Source organism: Peromyscus maniculatus, chromosome 6 (assembly GCF_049852395.1).
Source record: "Peromyscus maniculatus bairdii isolate BWxNUB_F1_BW_parent chromosome 6, HU_Pman_BW_mat_3.1, whole genome shotgun sequence".
Taxonomy (NCBI): domain Eukaryota; kingdom Metazoa; phylum Chordata; class Mammalia; order Rodentia; family Cricetidae; genus Peromyscus; species Peromyscus maniculatus.
The window spans coordinates 59,811,515-59,829,728 of record NC_134857.1 but is presented as its reverse complement, the minus strand read 5'-3'; the positions used below and the strand labels follow the sequence as shown (position 1 = coordinate 59,829,728).

General features: G+C 43.9%; 1 protein-coding gene across 1 annotated transcript in view; it reads right to left on the bottom strand.

The window, feature by feature from the left end:
• The window catches only part of Spmip2 (sperm microtubule inner protein 2), a 129,988-nt gene extending 113,184 nt beyond the window's left edge, over window positions 1–16,804 (bottom strand). Inside the window, exon 1 of the mRNA XM_015999594.3 lies at window positions 16,622–16,804. Coding sequence (XP_015855080.1) covers window positions 16,622–16,682 — 61 coding nt within the window. The 5' untranslated portion in view covers window positions 16,683–16,804. The remainder of the gene's footprint in view (window positions 1–16,621) is intronic.
• Window positions 16,805–18,214: the final 1,410 nt, after the last annotated feature.

Below are 18,214 nucleotides of genomic sequence, written 5' to 3'. Positions count from 1 at the left end.
CACCTAAAATAAATAAATCTTAAAAACAACAAACAACCTGGAAGGCAGCCACTTTGGAAAATTAAGACAAGGCCCGGAAAGGCAGATGAATTCTCCTCCCGTCTTTTAGCTTGTATAATGAAAGGTGTTTATTTGTTCTTAGGAAACAAAAATAAACCAGCTTGGCCATAGACATCCTCCCCCTAAGGGTTGGGCCAATGCTTCTCAGCTCCATGGCGATAAATCACATTGGTGATGCTTAGGTCAAAAATTTACGCTGTAATGATGGATTTAGAATCGCTGACACCCTCAGATAAGGTTCTTTCAATGTGGCACCTAGGCTTTTGTAAAAAAATCATACTGTGTCTGTCTTATGAGAAGAAAGCTTTTGGAGGAAAACAGTGCCTGCATAAGCCCACCACTCCTACCTCACAGGAAGTGTCCTCGATGGAAAATAAATAACTCAGTGGGTGTTAGAACAGCCGGACCCTCGCTACCAACCAACGGCTTCCTGCATCCCATCAGAAGATCGCTTCCAACTAAGCTGTTAATTTTTTGTCTCCTCCTCTGCCTCCTGCTCTTCCCCCTCCTTCCATTTCTGTGCTGGAACTCAGATTATCGCTCACGCTAGGCAGGTGTTCTACCACCGAGCTACAGCCCCAGCCTCTTGAGGGCCTATTTTTGTTTTATTTAGTTGTCGCAGGTCAGCGATTTATGGTAAGAAGTTGAATACGGTACACAATACAGATTCCAGGGACAGAGCGAATTGCCCACCGCGACAACAGGATGCACGCACTAGAAAATAAGTAAAATATCAACAAGCGCAATGCAGCTTTGCCGACCCGGTGTCTCGGCATCATTAATGTGTACGAACTTCTGCCGTGAGTCCCTCTCTGAGAATCTGAGCTATTTCCTTCGTGGACTGCAGCCGTGAGACTTAAGCCAAATGTGCAGCAGGAGAGCTGTCTCATTCTTCCCTCAAACAGGAAACCACCGGCAATTCAGTGTGAAGTCATGTTCTACTTTTAAAATTATTGGATCAGAGACATAACTATTAGTGTGACGGTTTCCTAGGGCAAAAGAGGTGAGGAGATAGAAGAGAAACCTAGGCTCATGGAGCAATGCTTTTGAAAACTACACGTACGTCTGTGTTCTTCTATCACTTCCAGTTTCATCCATCACACTGGCTTCTGCCCTGTTCCTAGAGAGATTTCTGCTGCTTATCTGCTTCTCACAAAAGTCACATGCAGCGACCACTCGTTGAGAAAGGGGTGGGGGTGCCGCAACACTCCCAGTTTCCATGCACTGGATTTCTAGCGCACATACAATGGCTGACTAAAAGTGGTAGCGGTTTTCGCTAAGCCCGTAATCTGATTATCATGCACACCAACAACCCAGATGCACAGAGGCTTCTGGTCCCTCTGAACCAGGCCTTGTAAACAACTCAACAGTTCCGAACTCTCGAATACTAGTGGCTTCATGAAAAATGTTAGGTTAAGCTAGATGACCTGTTATTGTGCTTTTGTATTTAAGTAATTATTCATTTTTTTTTTTCCTGAATGGGTCTTTCCATGTTGCGCAGGCTCGTTTTGAGACCCTGGGCTCACACGATCTTCTTGCCTCTGTTTCTGCAGCCTCTGGTGTACTGGAGACTACAGGTGTAACCACAACATACACATATGTGCTTTTTCAATGTCCTGTATTCACCGTTCAACAACTAGCTTTATTTCGTGCCAAGTGGAAATCCATGAGAAGAAAAATCTGAAGTAAAGAATATATTTGTAAGGTTGGCGTGGTGGGGCATGCCTGCAATCTCAGCATGGGAGGCTGAGGCAGAAAGTGTCAGTTAGCGATGGAGCACAGGAATTTTGCTAAGTCAAGGCCAGCCGAGGGTGCATAGTGAATTCCATGTTAACTGGGGCTATATAACGAGATCCTGTCTCAATAACCAAAGACTTGGGTGAGTAAGATGGCTCAGTGGCTAAAGGCATCTGCTGTCACGCCTAATGACCTGAGTTTGATCCCTGGGACACACATGGTGGAAGGAGAAAACCAGCTTTTGCAAGTTGTCCTCTGAGCTCCACGTGCGTGCCTTAGCATCCCTGTGGGTTCTCCCATCTCAACAAAGAATGTGGTATTTTGCATCTCCCTGATGGCTAAGGATGTTGAAATATTTACTGGACATTTGCATTTCTTCTTCTGAGAACTGCCTATTCTGTTCTTTAGGCTATTTATTGATCAAATAATTTGGATTTTGAGTGTTTAAAATGTACAATTCTTTGTAATGTATATGTGTGTATACACATACCACACACATACACACACACACACACACACACACACACACACACACATATTCATTATTTCTCCCCCTGATGAGTAGTAGTTGACAGACACCACCCCCACACCCCCGCACATTCTGTAGGCTGCCTCTTCTCTCTGGTGATTGTTTCTGTCACTGTTCAGATGCTCTTCCAAATCATGTGATCCTGTTTGTGAATTTCCTTGTGCTACTGGAGTTCTTTCCAGAAACTTCTTGCCTATATTTTTAAGTATTTTGCCTATGTGCTAGCTGTTTCAAAATTTGATTGAAGACTTTGATCTCTTTTTGATTGGTTTTATATGCTACAAATCCAATTTTGTTCTTCTACCTGTAACTATCCAGTTTCCCCGGCATCATTGTCGAAGAAGTTGTCTTTTCTCCGATGTATGTCTTTTACACAGTCTTTGCCAAAACATGCAGGACTGTAGTTATGTGAGCTTACACATAGCTTTTTAAAATTCTGTTCTATTGCTCTGTCATTTTTTTTATTGCTATGGTTCTGTAATAAAATTTGATATCATGTATTTAAGCCCTTCCTGTTAAAAGTCCCATTGCCTCTCAACTGTACCACTCCGTGAACTGGACCTTCACTTGGACATTTGGGAGACATTCAAGAGTTAAATGACAGCATAATGCTAATATCCCTGCAAGAGCGGAAGCTGGTTGTAACTGGGGTTCTTGGTGCAAACTCAGTTTACACCGGATACAGTGTCAAGTTAAATGTCGTAACAAGGGAGCAGCTGACGAGCCTAGAACCTGAGATGTTTGTATGGACAGCCAACCCAGTTTCTGCAACACTTTAGTAGGAAAAAGGAGAGGAGACTGAAAGCACCGGAAGGACATAGAAGAACCGTCAAGAGTGAGTTGTGCGCCATGTGCAGGCTTTCTCTGGATATTCATTCTCACAGTCAGTGGCAGAAATACGTATGTGTCATGTATTTGTGCTTGTGCATGTGCACAAGGGTGTGGCATGCATGTGGAGGTCAGAGATCCAGGTAAAGTGCCTTCCCCTAGTTCTCTCCACCTTATTGTGTATGTGTGTGTGTGTGTATGTGTGTGTGTGTGTGTGTGTGTGTGTGTGCGCGCATTCAAGTGTTTGTGTAAATGTGGGTGCATACAGGCCGTGGCACTCATGCGGAGGTCAGAAATAACTTCTGGAGCTGGTCTTGCCTTTCCCCTTTTTGGATCCTTTGTTGTTTTTCCATTGCACAGGATAGTTGGCCCACTAGGCTAGTGAGCCTTCTAGCTTCCAGGATTTTCCTGACTTCATTCCCCATTATCCAATAATGACCCTGCGGTTACAGGCACTCAAGTAACTATTGTGGAAGTTTGGTTGTAATCGGCCACCATAAACTCATAGGGAATGGAACTATTAGGAGATGTGGCCTTGTTGGAGAAAATGTGTCTCACTTTACTTCCTGCTGCCTGTGGATCAAGACATAGAACATTCAGCTCCTTCTCCAGTGCCTTGTCTGTCTGCATGCCACCATGACAATAATGGACTAAACCTCTGAAACTGTAAGCCAACCCCAATATGTTTATAAAATAAATAAATGTTTTCCTTTGTAAGAGTTGCTGTGGTCATGGTGTCTCTTCACAGCAATAAAAAGCTAACTAAGACATGTATCCAGTTTTCGCATGGGTTCTGGGAATTGAAATTCAGGTCCTCACACTTGGCCAGCCAGCACTTTTAACCACTAAGCTATCTCTCCAGCCCCAGCTTATTTTTTGAGACAGGGTCTCTCGCTGAATCTGGAGTTCACTGATTGGCTTCACTGGCTGCCTAGAGAGCTGCCGAGATCTATGTGTCTCCGACCACTCCCTCCACCAGTGCCGGGGTTAGAGATGGCCACCCCAAGCCTGGGGGCTGGGGAGCTGGACTCAGGTCCCCATGCTTGTTCAACAAGCACTCTATCCACTGAGCCATCCTTCCAGCCCCTAAACATACAATGAGTGACAACCAGGAAGACTTAATTATGGAGTAGTTATTAAACAATGTCAAGGGATAACTGTTAATTGTATTAGGTGATACACTAATCTGTGGTTATGTAAGAGTAATTTGATAATTAAATTTTAGAGAGGACAAAATGATACATGTAAATAATATATATGCATTTTGCTCTAAAATAGTTTAGTAGAAGAAACCAATGCATTGATTAATTGTGGCAAAATTTTGCTAGCCATTGACTACAGGTGATAGGTAGGAGTCCATTGACATGTTTTATGTATAATAAAATTTCAAAAGCTAAAATGAAAGATTCAAAATAACTAAATTTTATTTTTTAATATTGGTGAGCTTAAATACATTATTCATCATTTTGGACATAATTCCCTAAAGCTCATGTCATTAATAAGAGTTATGTATTTGTTTGTATCTCATCTGCTAATTCTGCTCTTCATAAATATAAGAAAATATTAGAAAGAGGAGTTTAGGGGCTGCCTCAGTCAGTAAAGTGGTCACCATACAATAAGGACCTGAGTTCAATCCCCCAGAGCTCACATAAGAGGCTGGGCATTGCAGCACGTGCCTGTGACTCTGGAGCTGAGGGGCTGAGGAAAAGACTGGAGGATCCCGGAGCTCCCTGGCCAGGCAGTCTGGCTGTTTCAACAAGCCTCAGGGAGAAACCCTGTCTCAAAAAGCAGCATGGGGGAAAATCAAGGAAGATACAGGATGTTAACCTCTGCCCTCCACACACATGTATATATGCACATGCATGTTGCACACACACAAGCATTTACATACATAAAAGAAAACAGAAAAGAGAAAAATAATGAAGTGTTCAAGAGGGCTGGGAATCTATCTCAGTGTTAGAGCACTTGCCTAGCATGTGTGCGGCCCTGGGTTCAAGTCCCAGAACCACCAAACCTGGAAACAAAAAAGCGCACATATTTTTAAAAGATGGAACATTTCTAACTTAAGCATAAATATAAATATGATAATATTCCAACATGGTGCAAAAACATGAAGTTTATCAATGGTGGTGAAATTTTGAAATACATAATTATATGAAACTAAACATACACTGATAACTTTGAAGAGATCTTAAGTAACCAATAAGACTCTTACATGGTTGTCAGTGACAGACTAAAACTGACTTAAGGAAGCGCTGGATTGACTGATGGAAACACAGTGTGTAATAGGCACAAAAATGACTTCAAAATCAGTCAGACCTAGATGAAAATACAGACTTGCAAATCTAGGAAATACGGTGATCTTTTTATTTTAAAAAGACTTCCTTACAATTTTATGTGTATTTTGCCTGCATGTATATCTGTGTACCACACACATGCCTGGTGTCCCCAGAGGCCAGAAGAGGGCATCTAATCACCAGGAACTGGAATTACCAATGTTTGTAAGCCTCCATGTGGGTGCTGAGAATTGAACCTGGGTCCTCTGGAAGAGGAGCCAGTGCTCTTAACCACTGAGCCATTTCTGCAGTCCTAAAGATTGTGTTTTGCTTGCATATATGTGTGTGCACCAAGTTCCTGCAGTGCCTCAGAGCTAGAAGAGGATGTCAGAACTGGAGTTATAGATGCTGTGAACTACTATGTGGATGGTGGGAACTAAAACTAGGTTCACTTTAAGAGTAGCAAGTATTTTTTGTTTTTTGTTTTTTGTTTTTTTTTTTAATTTATTTATTAGTTTCCCTATGGGCTCAGCTTCTTTGAGCTAAAAAAAGTATTTTACAATTTTAATATTTTGTTTTGTTTTAATTTTGATACCTAGTTTTTACACTATACTTTACATTAACATACAACCAAAGAAAGCTAGCACTTTGAAGTTGAGAGATTTCAGCAGAAAATCTGAAGAGCTGCTAGGTCAGCTCTGCTGGGTCTGAATGACCAGAGTTGATTGCTCCTACTCCAGAACTTATTTTTCCTATTGGACAATTGCTCTCCCTTTAGATAAGAATAACTCATGTCTGTGTCTTTGAATATTTTATATATACATATATATGTGCATATATATGTGTGTGTGTAAATGTAACTATAATGGCCGGGTGGTGGTGGCACACACCTTTAATCCCAGCACTCGGAAGGCAGAGCCAGGTAGATCTCTGTGAGTTCGAGGCCAGCCTGGTCTACAGAGCAAGATCCAGGACAGCACCAAAGCTACGTAGGGAAATCCATTTCAAAAAAAAAATTTAAAAAAAAAAAGTGTAACCACAAAAATTTAAAAATCTTCAGTCTATCTGGGGCCATAGTGTTTTCTGGGCCAGGGCTGAGGGCCATGTCTGGTTCATGGCCCTACAGCTGCCAGGGTCTGGGCTGATGTCTGGGGTTCCTGTTACCACTGAGGGCCATGTAGATGACCCGGGTCTGGTCAGCCACCTCAGACCATGTTAGTACCTGAGGACCATGCTGCTGCCAGGGCCTTACTGATCCGAGTGGCCCCTGTGGCTACCTGGAGTCATAGAGTCGTTCAGGCAGGACAGCTGCCTAGGGCCATGTCTGGATCAGTGGCCCTGCAGCAGCTGGGATCTGGGGTGATGTCCATGGCTCCTGTCACACCGAGGGCTCTGGAGATGCCCAGGGTCTTGTCAGCCACCTAAGACCATATTGGTGCCTGAGGGCCATGCTGCCCAGGGGCCATACTGATGTGGGTGGCCTGTGCTGCCACAGGGCCCTGATGACTACTGGGCTGAGCTGATGCCAACGGCCATGTCTGGATCCATGGTCCTGCTGCAGCTGGGGTCTATGATAATGTCCATGGTTTGTGTTAGTACCAGGAGTCATTGGAACCATTGCTGAGCCAGCCTTTCACTGGTCATGGGATAGCTGGCCCCACAAGGCACTACAGAGGCAAACTAGCCCTACCTACCCATGATGGCCCCACCCCTCACCACATGTGGGCACCTCACCTGGGCAGCACACTAGAGTTAACCCTGTGGACAGGGATGCAGGTGAGCAGATCCAAGACCTGGAGGATGAGAGAGCAGGACAGCTTGATCCTGCCACCCCCTTGTAGTCCCCCTACAGCAATCAGGAGAGAGGGCCCTACACCTTGCCCAGGAAAAACAGTAGAGCTGGCCCTGGTGATGTTGAGGGGGGGGGGGGCTAGATCTGAGGACTTGAGAGCAGAACTGGCCCTGTTCCTTGCTGCAGGCTGTATTGGGTGAGCTAGCCGAGGCAGTGCTGGAGAGCTCACGTGAGTAGTGATGATGCTGGCAGGGTGATCAATCCAGCTTCCAAAACCTGGGCTATGAGTTGGCCCACCCCAACATCTACCCTATCTATGAACTGCTGGAGCATGTGAAGGGGACGAACCTACAGATCCCAAACTGCAGGATCTCCATAACACAAGACAACAGGATGTCCAAGAGGAGCCCCAGAGAGAGCCCGTTATCAGTGGTGTAGCAGAAACCAGAGGCCTGGAGCCAGATCAATGACTCGTGGCAGTGAGCACTTACAAGTGAACGCTTACAAGTAAAAGTGAATGGACTAAAGGGTCAACTGTGTGACTTAATAGGACACACTGCAGCTTCCACAAGTTCTCTCTCTCTCTCTCTCTCTCTCTCTCTCTCTCTCTCTCTCTCTCTCTCTCTCTCTCTCTCTCTCTCTGTTTTCTTTTGTTTTGTTCCTGTTTTGTTTGGTTTGGTTTTTGGTTTTCCTTCTAAATCTAGTTTGGTTTTGGAGGGAGGTTACAAGGGCAGAGGGCAGATGCCAGGGGACAGGGAGATAAGAGGGACTGGAATGCATGATGTGAAATGCACAAAGAATCGATAAAAGTTAAAAAAACAAACAAACAAACAAACTACAGTCTCTTTAAAAACAAACAAACAATCAATCAATCAATCAATCAATAAATAAATAAATAAATAAATAAATAAATAAATGGGGTTTTCAAGATCCAGTACAGGCGTCCACCCCATCTTCTATGTTAATCAACTGGTTTCTTCCTACCATCAACTATGCTGGCCTAAACAATCACAACAAAATTTGTTAAGTTAAATGTTAATACTCCTTCACAAAAAAGAAGAGATAAACAGGCCATGCTGGCCAATTTTACATAAAAAATTTTAAAAAGGAGATCTTTTTATATGACTCTAAAATCTCATGGTACTAAAAAATAAAAAATGTTGGGGCTGGAGAGATGGCTCAGCAGTTCAGAGCAATTGAGTGCTCTTCTAGAGGTCCTTGAGTTCAATTCCCAGTAACTACATGGTGACTCACAACCATCTGTAATGGGATTTGATTCCCTCTTCTGATGTTCATGCAGACAGATGACTCATGTACATAAAGTACATGAATAAATAAATCTCTTAAAAATTGGAAAATATTATAAGGATTAAAGATAAAAGTATTTTAATAAAAATAGTTTATATATAAAGATTAAGATGGATATATGTTACAGAATAAAAAAGTAGGAAGCTTTTACAACTTACAAAGGTCTGAGTCAGTTATTTAAGGTATATGGAGGATGAGACTTAATGATAATATACATGGTATTAAAGTTTCTAAGGTCTAGGATCAGCAATTACAAAAAAACTGGCTGAAATGCACATCAAGGTTTATTTTAAAATATCTGGCTATTAAACATATTACATAACTTTAAAATATCAGCCTAGTGTAACTGGTCTCCGAGGTGCCCTGTGCTCTCTTTAGCTGGGATATCACCGGCCATCCCTATTTGTTGTCATAGCAGGGTCAATACAGATGTGTCCCTCTCCTCCGAATGACCAGAAGGCCTATGACTTTGGGGTCTGAGAGTGGTCTGATGTACAGTTTTGCAGACATCAACAATTCATTCACCATTTCAGTTTTCCAGTCTCTAACCAGGTTATCCCTTTGGATGGACATGTCCCAGTATGGAATGAAATTCCAGCCCCCTGGTTTCAGAATGGAACTCCCTGGTGATTGGTGAAGTCCACAGTTCTAAAGAACTCTGTGCCTGTGAAGGGACAGCCTGAGGTGCTGGTCAACTTGTCCTGGAGGCATCCACCTGGTTTGGATGAAGAAAACTTCCTCATTGGCCATGTCTTATTGCATTGTCCATAGGAGGAAAGGTTCAACCAGACCTTTGGCTGTTAGCCACAGCCCTAGACAATGTGGTCATCCACGGGACTTTGTCATCCGTCTCTGTTTGGACACGGAACCTGTGTTGACCCTCAGTATACGCTACTGACTAGAAGTCCCTCAGTTCAAAAGAGTGGGGGACACTTCTACTGCTTGTATCAATTGTATCCTCTCTTCTTGTATAATAAGAGCCTCTGTTCATCAGAACCTTCTCTTGCTTTGGCAGCCTTCCTGTGTTATAGTTCCTGTCTGCCTCAGTGGTACGTGGTATGGTCATTTTGGACAATAGGTTTTCCTTAAAATTATATCAGGCTCTTACTAGAAAGCAGAAATTATTTAGGTCTTATTTTAGCTAGCATTTTTGCAGTAGTCACTGTTCAAGCATCTCCACCTGCTTCCACAGTGTCTTTCCCAACCAGAGCAACCTGCCCCTTTTGCTGCTCAGTTTAGCACCAAATACTCTTAACCACAGAGCTATCTCTCCAGCCCTGACAGTACTCGTGGGTCTGGTTACAAATTAACCACACATATGTCCCAAGGGGACTGGACAGAATTCTTATTTTTATTGGTCTAATATAAAGGACTTTTATCCAAGATACCTAGAAAATTCTTAAGACTCAGTGATAAGAAACCAAAACTACCCTACACACTCTATAGTGGCCAAACTCAAATCTATGACGCCAACAAAAACAGAGACAGAAAATAAGTATGTGGAAACATGCCCAATATTCCTGACTGGTAGAGAATTAAGAATTCACACAGCAACTGCACATCCATTAGGATAGTTAAAAGTCTTACAATGGTACAGAGCAGCATGGATTCCCATACCCTGTGAATGGGAATGCAAAATTAGAGTTAATTTAGAAGATAGTTGTACTGCTGCTTTTTATAAGCCGTACTGGTTGGATTTTGTTGTTTTTATTGTTGTTGTTTGTTTTGTTTTGTTTTCCCCAGGTGTGTGCATATATTATCTGGGAAGAAGGAACTTCAGTTGAGAAACTGCTTCATCAGACTGGCCTGTAGTCAAGTCTATGGGGCATTTTCTTGATTGATGTGCGTGGGTCCAGTCCGTGATAGGTGAGGGTACTGCTGGACAGGTGGCCCTCTGATGTGTAAGGAAGTGGGCTGAGCAAGCCCTCGGGAGCAAGTCACTAAGCAGTATCCCTCCATGTTGTCTACTTCAGTTCCTGTCTCCAGGTTCCTGCCTTGAGTTCCTGCCCTGTCTTCCCTCAGTGATGGACTATGACCTGGAATGTGTAAGTCAAATAAACCATTTCCCTACCCTGCAGCGCTTTTGGTCACAGTGTTTATCACGACAATACAAAGCAAATTAGAATAGAAGCTAACACCTGACCCACCAACCAACCACACACCTAGATATATCTCAAATGGATTTTAAAATGTCTATCCAAAAGCATGAATGCAAATGTTTATAAAGGCTCTTGTAGACGAATTGCTAAACAATCTTACTAATAAAAAACCCAGAGCCAGATATTGGGGTAAAAACAGAGAGATCAGAAAAGCAGAAAGAAGCCAGCCACGTTCTCACCACTTGGAAATCCTCAGCCAAAGAAACCTACTCCCTGTATACCCACGCCATATGCCTTTCTGTTCTGCCATCTCATTTCCTCTCTCCACGCAGCTACATCACTTCCTCTTCCTGCCCAGCTCTGTCACTTCCCATCTGCCTGTACAGACCTCCAGACCTTTATGGTTAGTGCTGGGATTAAAGGTATGTACCACCACACCTGGTTCTGTTCCTAGTGTGGCCTTGAACTCACAGAGATCCAGATGGATCTCTGCCTTCTGAATGATAGGATTAAAGGAGTGTGCTACCATTGCCTGACCTCTATGTTTACTATAGTGGCTGGCTTTTTCCTCTGATCCTCAGATAAACTTTATTGGAGTACACAGATAAAATATACCACAGGCTCCTTTCACAAGTGCCCCAGTCTGGAGGAGAGCCTTCAAAAGGTGAATGGATTAGCAAAAGGAAGGCCTGTCACATGTATTAGTCAATGTTCTCTAGAGTCACAGAACTTATGGGATGAATCTCTTTGTTTCTATATCTCTCTCTGTCTCTCTCTGTGTGTCTCTCTGTCTCTGTCTGTCTCTGTCTCTTTCTCTCTCTCTCTCTCTCTATCTCTATATATATATATATATATATATATATATATATATATATATATGATAAAAGGAGTTTATTGGAATTACGGATTGTAGTCTAGCTAATACAGCAATGGCTGGTTGTAAATGGAGAGTTCAAGAATCTAGTACCGCTCAGTGCCACGAGGCTGCATGTCTCAGCTGGTCTTCTGTATACACTGGAATCCCAAAGAAGCAGGCTTCAATGCCAGTGAAGGACCAGATGTGCTGACAAAGTGGGGGCGAGCAGACAAAGAATGAATGAACCCTTCCTTCTTCCATTGTCCTTATACAGGATTCCAGCAGACAGACGTGTGGCCCAGATTAAAGGTGTGCCTTCCGCCTCTAGATCTGGATTAAAAGCGTGTGTCATCCCACCTCAAGATCAGGATCAAAGACCTGTTGTCTTCCTGCCTCAAGATTCAGAACACCATGTGCCCTCCATTTCCGGACTGTAGTTCATTCCAGATACAGTCTTGTTGACAACCAAGAATAGCCATCACACCATGCCATGTAATGTTATTCAGCCATAATAAAAAAAAAATCATCCATCATACCATGAAAGCCCCTTCATTCATGTAATAAAAGAAAGACGTGGATCTAACAACACATGTGTGAGTCCAGCTCTGGGACATCACAGAGTGGGCAAGGCTATGATACGTGCTTCTGGTGCTATTGTTGGTTTGCTTGCTATTTTACATTTTGTTTGGTTTTCAGGCAGGGTCTAGTATTTTGTCCATTAACTATATAAATGGACAGGGTGGTCTCAATCCCATAGGATAAGGGGATCCTCCTACCTAACTCTGACTTAGTAGCAAAATTATAGAGTGAAAATAACAGTAGTTGCCAGGAATGTAAGGGAAGAAGGCAAGAGATGAGTAAGTGAGGCAGGGGGATTTTTTTTAGAGAGTTGAAACCATTCTGTGTGATGCTGTGCTGTGGATGTATTCTTAAGAGTCTGTCAAAAACCCTTAAAATTTATAACACAGAGGGACAATTTAATGAATAACGATAAAAACAGTGTGAGAAGAAAGATCCTAGGTAGTATTCAGACAGTGAGAAAACCAAAACTACAGATGCAGGAAAAACTTCAGTAAAGGAGTTGCAGAATAAGAGGCCCTGACTTCAGCAGCTGGAAGTGAGGAGATTTTGCAAGTCAGATCCTCAAGGGGCTGCAAGGACGGGACGAACCACCCTCCGATGGTGACGCTTTCCCCACAGGACTCTAGGTTAATCACTGATTCTGCATCCTAGGCCTGAATCAAATGGCAGTGGAGAGGAAACATTTCTCACACTCAGAGATAAGCAGTAGGAAGAGGCGAGAATGACCGCGGGGAGAGGATTGCAGTCAGACCCAAGATTAAAACTGATCTCGAGGACTAGAAACAGCCCCCACGTGACTCAGGGAAGAAGAGTCAGGGTAAGAAAAGAGAGGCTTCCTTCAGGCCTGAGCACTCCACACTCTCTAATTCTCTTCACATTGGCCAGGCAAGGGTCTCTGTGTCAATTCCCCAGCATAAAGGAAGGAAGGGGGGCACGAAATCCCTCCACTAGCGGAAGACTATTGATATTTTATAGGTGCTGGGAGAGACTTAATTTTTTGGTTTTTGGTTTTGTTTTTTTTAAGTGACGTGACCCCTGGAAGGTCAACCACATGCCAGGACAGAACCCACTCCCAGAACGGGCTGGGCGACACAAGCTCGACCTGTTGGGGAAAGGAAAACAAAAGGGAAGAAATGCCAAAGTTGGGTGCGAAGAGATGAGAGGATGGAGAAGAGAACTGCAGGGGGATGATTGTGTTCAAAATGCGTTATCTAAAACTCTCAGAGAATCCATAGGAATGGCGTTAAAAGAAACCAGAAGCTTTATTACAAAGAGAGAAAGAAAAGAAGCTCTTCAAAACAGGGCAGTGGGAGGGACAGAGAAGAAGAGAGATGCAGCAGGAGCAAGCCAGCCCACCTCCGCCCCTGCCGCCCCCCTCTGCAGGGGAGGCGAGCAGAAGCCTCATGAGAAAGGTGAGCGGGTGGCCTGGATGGAAAGAGCCTGGCAGTTCTTCCCACAAGCCCTCAGGGGCCTCAAACCCTATTGCAGGTTTTGCTAAGACTGTGACTCCTCAGGGGTGGGTGGTCAGTGAAGAGGAGTTCCGTTTTGTCCCTCTGTAGAACCCAGAGAGCACTGGCTGGGCACCACGTTGGAAGGGAACAATGTTTAAAACTGAACTGACGTGGGGATCTGAGGACAGAGACTAGTCACAAATCAAAGACCCTGGATGTAGCCAGCCATGAACCCAGGGTAAGAGACAGCCCTGGGAAGCAGTTACAGACTCCAAGAAGGCAAACAAGTCAGGAATGTGAGTTCAAGACCCACCTGGACTATATAGTGAGAGCCTGTCTCAAACACACTCACTTATCTTGAGCTTAATATAGACACAGATTGTCGGCTTTGCACAGGATTATCTATAGATACATGCTTATGCACGTTAGCATATACACACATGTTTCCTTGTTCTGTTGAAATTGTCTCAAAGAAACTGCTCTCTAACAGCAATGATCATGCCTGGCACCTGACAAAAGAAACCAAAGCTCCTTAGAGAACACTCAGTTCTAGGAGTGGACCAGGAGGGACAGAAAGCTTAATACAAGTCAACCAACCACATCCACACTGATGTACTCCAAGGTGGGCACAGCAGACAGCAGGAAGAGCACAGTGGCTAAGGCTTGAGCAACTTGCAACACCATCAACTGATTAGCATTCGAGCACGGCCCAAAGAATAAGATGAATATTCATGCGTTCATAATACATGAGTGAATAAGTGAAAAGATGTTGAAGAAAAGACAGCTCTCTCATGCAGAGGTGTTTCAGATGATGCATGCAGATGTTTCAGCCTCCAGGACTAGTAGAGGCTGCAGAGTAGTGGAAGGAGAGAAAAAAAATGACATCACAATGGAGACACCTACCAACTTCCCCTTCAACCGGGTAGCTACGATCAGTAGCCACAGTAGAAGGTGTGTTGATAGTTTGCTCATTTGTATAACATGATGTCACTGTCAGTTTACTTCTGAATTCCCTCCTAAATACTATCATTTCAACACAAAAAAATCCAAATGAAGAGACAGCCTACATCACACACACACACACACACACACACACACACACACACACACACACAGAGGAGAGAGAGAGAGAGAGAGAGAGAGAGAGAGAGAGAGAGAGGGAGAGAGAGAGAGAGAGAGATCTGTATGTACTCTTTAAAATTGACAAGGTCTAAAAGCAAGAAGATATTCATAAATTGTTCACAGCCCATTGGCTCCTGGGAGGTGGGGAAGCTAAAAGTCATGTGGTAGACTTCTGGAATAGAAAAGGACATTAGGTAACACTAGGAAATCTGAATAAAGTGCGCATTTTAGCTAATATTTTAACTAATAATAATGCGTTGTTGTTGACCATGAACTGTAACAAGTTACCCTGCTAGCAAGACGTCCTTACCTGAGGAGAGCTGAGGTTAAAAACCCGTGCTTAGCACTCACAGAGCCCTGGATTCAGCCCTCAGCATCAGAAAGTAGAATAATTGAGGAAGTCACCATGCCACAGTGGCACACACCTTTAATCCCAGCACTTGGGAGGCAGAGCCAGGTAGATCTCTGTGAGTTTGAGGCCAGCCTGGTCTACAGAGCAAGCTCCAGGACAGGCACCAAACTACACAGAGAAACCCTATCTTGAACCTCCCTAAATTATTATTATTATTATTATTATTATTATTATTATTATTATTATTATTATTATAGGGGAAGCCGTGGTAGGGATATGAAAATGTCTGTAGTTCATACATTTCCTGTAAAAACACAGACACCACTACCACCCACCCCCCTTTCTAAGGACTAATTAAAAAGACTCAGCGGCAGGAGAGGTCTCAGATGCAGGAGGGAATGCCCAGAACCACTCCTTAACCTCTTCTTTCCCAGTGCTTCTGATGTGGGCGCTAAAGCCCCCAGTCTCCGTGTGCATTCCTGGCTCCTTCAGAGTCACGTCCACGGCAGTCAAGAGTGTATCAGCACAGGCCCTGCCTCTCAGCTTGGTCTGTCACTTCTGGATTTACCTGGGCCATATGAGGGTCTTGTGCCCATCCTGAGCCAGCTGTTCTGTGGAGGGAGGTGACACAGTACTCGCTTAGTCTGGTCGCTGTGCTCCACCCATTGTGAAGCAAGCCAGGAGCGGAGGAAACACTCTTTTCCACAAGCTCTTAGACTGTGCAAGGTGGTTCTGTCGGCTCCAAAAGACTTACAAGACCGAGTCGGATGAGAGAGATGATAGGATGAGAGAGAGAGATGATAGACTCACAAGTGCTCACAGTAAATGGGCAGCGAAATGTTTTCTGCAAGGTTGATAGATAGGCTTGTAATTTGAAAAAAAAATAATAAAGGAAATAAAATGGAAATTTGCTTTATGTTCTAAGGACTTGGCCCTATTTGTCATGTTTTATTTTTTAGATTTGATTGTAACTGTACACACACACACACACACACACACTGCCCAAATCACTGAAAGAATAAAACACAATCCAACTATTTTATGAGGTTTAAAACACATCTTTTTCAAAAAAAAAAAATTTTTTTAAGCTTAGTGTGGTGGCGCACACCTTTGATCCCAGCACTCAGGAGCCAGAAGAAGGTGGATCTCTATAAGTTCAAGGCCAGCCTAGTCTGCATATGGAGTTCCAGGCCAGCCAGGGCTACACAGTGAGACTTTGTCTCAAAAAAACAAAACAACAGAAAAAGTAGAATAATGCTTAGAATTTTAAGGCATTAAAAAGTAGCCTAATTTTGCTCAGATTCTTATCCATGAAATATGTCCAGTTTTAAAAGATGCAAGAAATCTGAATCACTAGTAGTGAAAAATGTGACCAAGACACTTTTTATGAACATCAAGCAGTTTGCCTTACATTAATCATGAATTTATACGAATGAGACCTTCCATTGTCAAAGTTAGCTTTGGTAGGCTGACAGCGGCTATGAAGACCTGTTGGAAGCTAGGAGGTGTCCATGCCCCGCCCAACTGTTGTATGAGACAACAGTCCTGTGATTATTTCACTGTCAAACCCTTTATGTGAGGATGAATATGACTTCAGTCGCTGAGAAAGTGAACCCACACTCTGCTCACCTGTGACCACCATGCGCTTTCCCACCATCTCAGAGAGCGGCTCCCGGTATGATACAGCCATGCTGAGGATGCTGAGGTTCAAACCCCTTAGCTGCAATTCCTGCCTGAATGTCTTCAGAACAGAATGTACCAGGAACCATCAAGGACAGGGGTCTCTGTCCTCCCCATCTGTGACCTAGGCTGGGTGGTTGCTAAGGATGCTTTATGACAGGAGGAGCAGATGTTCCTGGCATACAGGCCAGGGCTCTGTATTCCAGCGTCTAAGAGCAGACAGAACTGGAGTATGCCCAAGAGCTGCATCCCACCACCACTGTCCTCCCTCGTCTGCCCACATCCGACCAGAAGAATCGTGTCCAGGAAGTCCTAGAACAGCCAGCCCAGAGGGCTCTGTCTCCGGTGTCTTCCAGCATTTCTGAAGAATGTTCTACAGGGACAAATTGGGGCTGTGTGGGGGAGAAAGAGAGAAATGCAAAGCATGGTTAAACCCATCTGAAAAACACTCTCCAGAAAAGATAGAGTCGGACTGCCCTGAGACAGCTGGACTACACAGACGTGCACGCACCAGAACGCTCACATGGGAGTGCTTCTCGTTTCACTACTCAGTGCTTCCAAGCAGTACAGATTCCCTTTCCCAGCGTGGACAACTGGAGCCAAATCTTGTTTCCCTGGCCCTCTGTGTTGTCCTTTCCCTTGACTCAGACCCACATTGTACTCTTCTTTGCTGGTTCACTGTTGCAGAATCTTCTCTCTCGGAGGCCACCCCATCCTGATTACTGTGTTTAAAGGTCCTGGATCATTACAACACATCTCTCTTGAAAATACTCTGTCCTCGAAAGAACCATTGTCTGAGGCATCCAAGCTGGAAATTTCTTAGTAAAAGACAGGTGTCATTGTTCTAGAGTCTCTGGACCCTCGGCAAATGGAGCAGATAAATAAGGTGGACTGAAGTCTCATGTAATAATTAACTTTATTCAGAGCATCAGACAGTTACAGAGGTAAGAAGTGTCACCAGAGTAAAGTGTGCAATCACAATCACAAGCAACAACAAGGCAACATGTTTTTCCATAGAGGCATATAAACAAATAATAATAGCCAGTTGTTAAGAACAATCTGAAGTCAACTCATTCCTATTCGCTATACCTGGGAGGAGCCCAAAAACATTTTCCAAGAACAATTCCGTGTTCTGAAGGAACTGAGGTCACAAGACTCTTTGTTTTCTCACAAGCACTCAGAATTCTCCTTACAGGACTCCATTCTTGGGCCATGTTCCGACAGACAGGGACTTAAAACCCACGTTGTGGTGGCACACATCTGTCATTACAGCATTCAGGAATGTGGATGCAGGAGGATGAGAAGTCCATGGTCATCTTTGGCTACATAGACATTCCAAGGCTAGCTTAGGTACACAGGCCCCTGTCTTAAAGAAAAACAAACAAACAAAGAACCTGGGACTGGAGGGAGGACTACAGGAACCAGCTTATTTGGTGTGTCCCTGTATTTTGTTGCTATATTGCCCAGACTGGCCTTGAACTCCTGGATTCGAGGGATCCTTCTGCCTTAGCCTCCCAAGTCACTGGGACTGCAGATGCACTA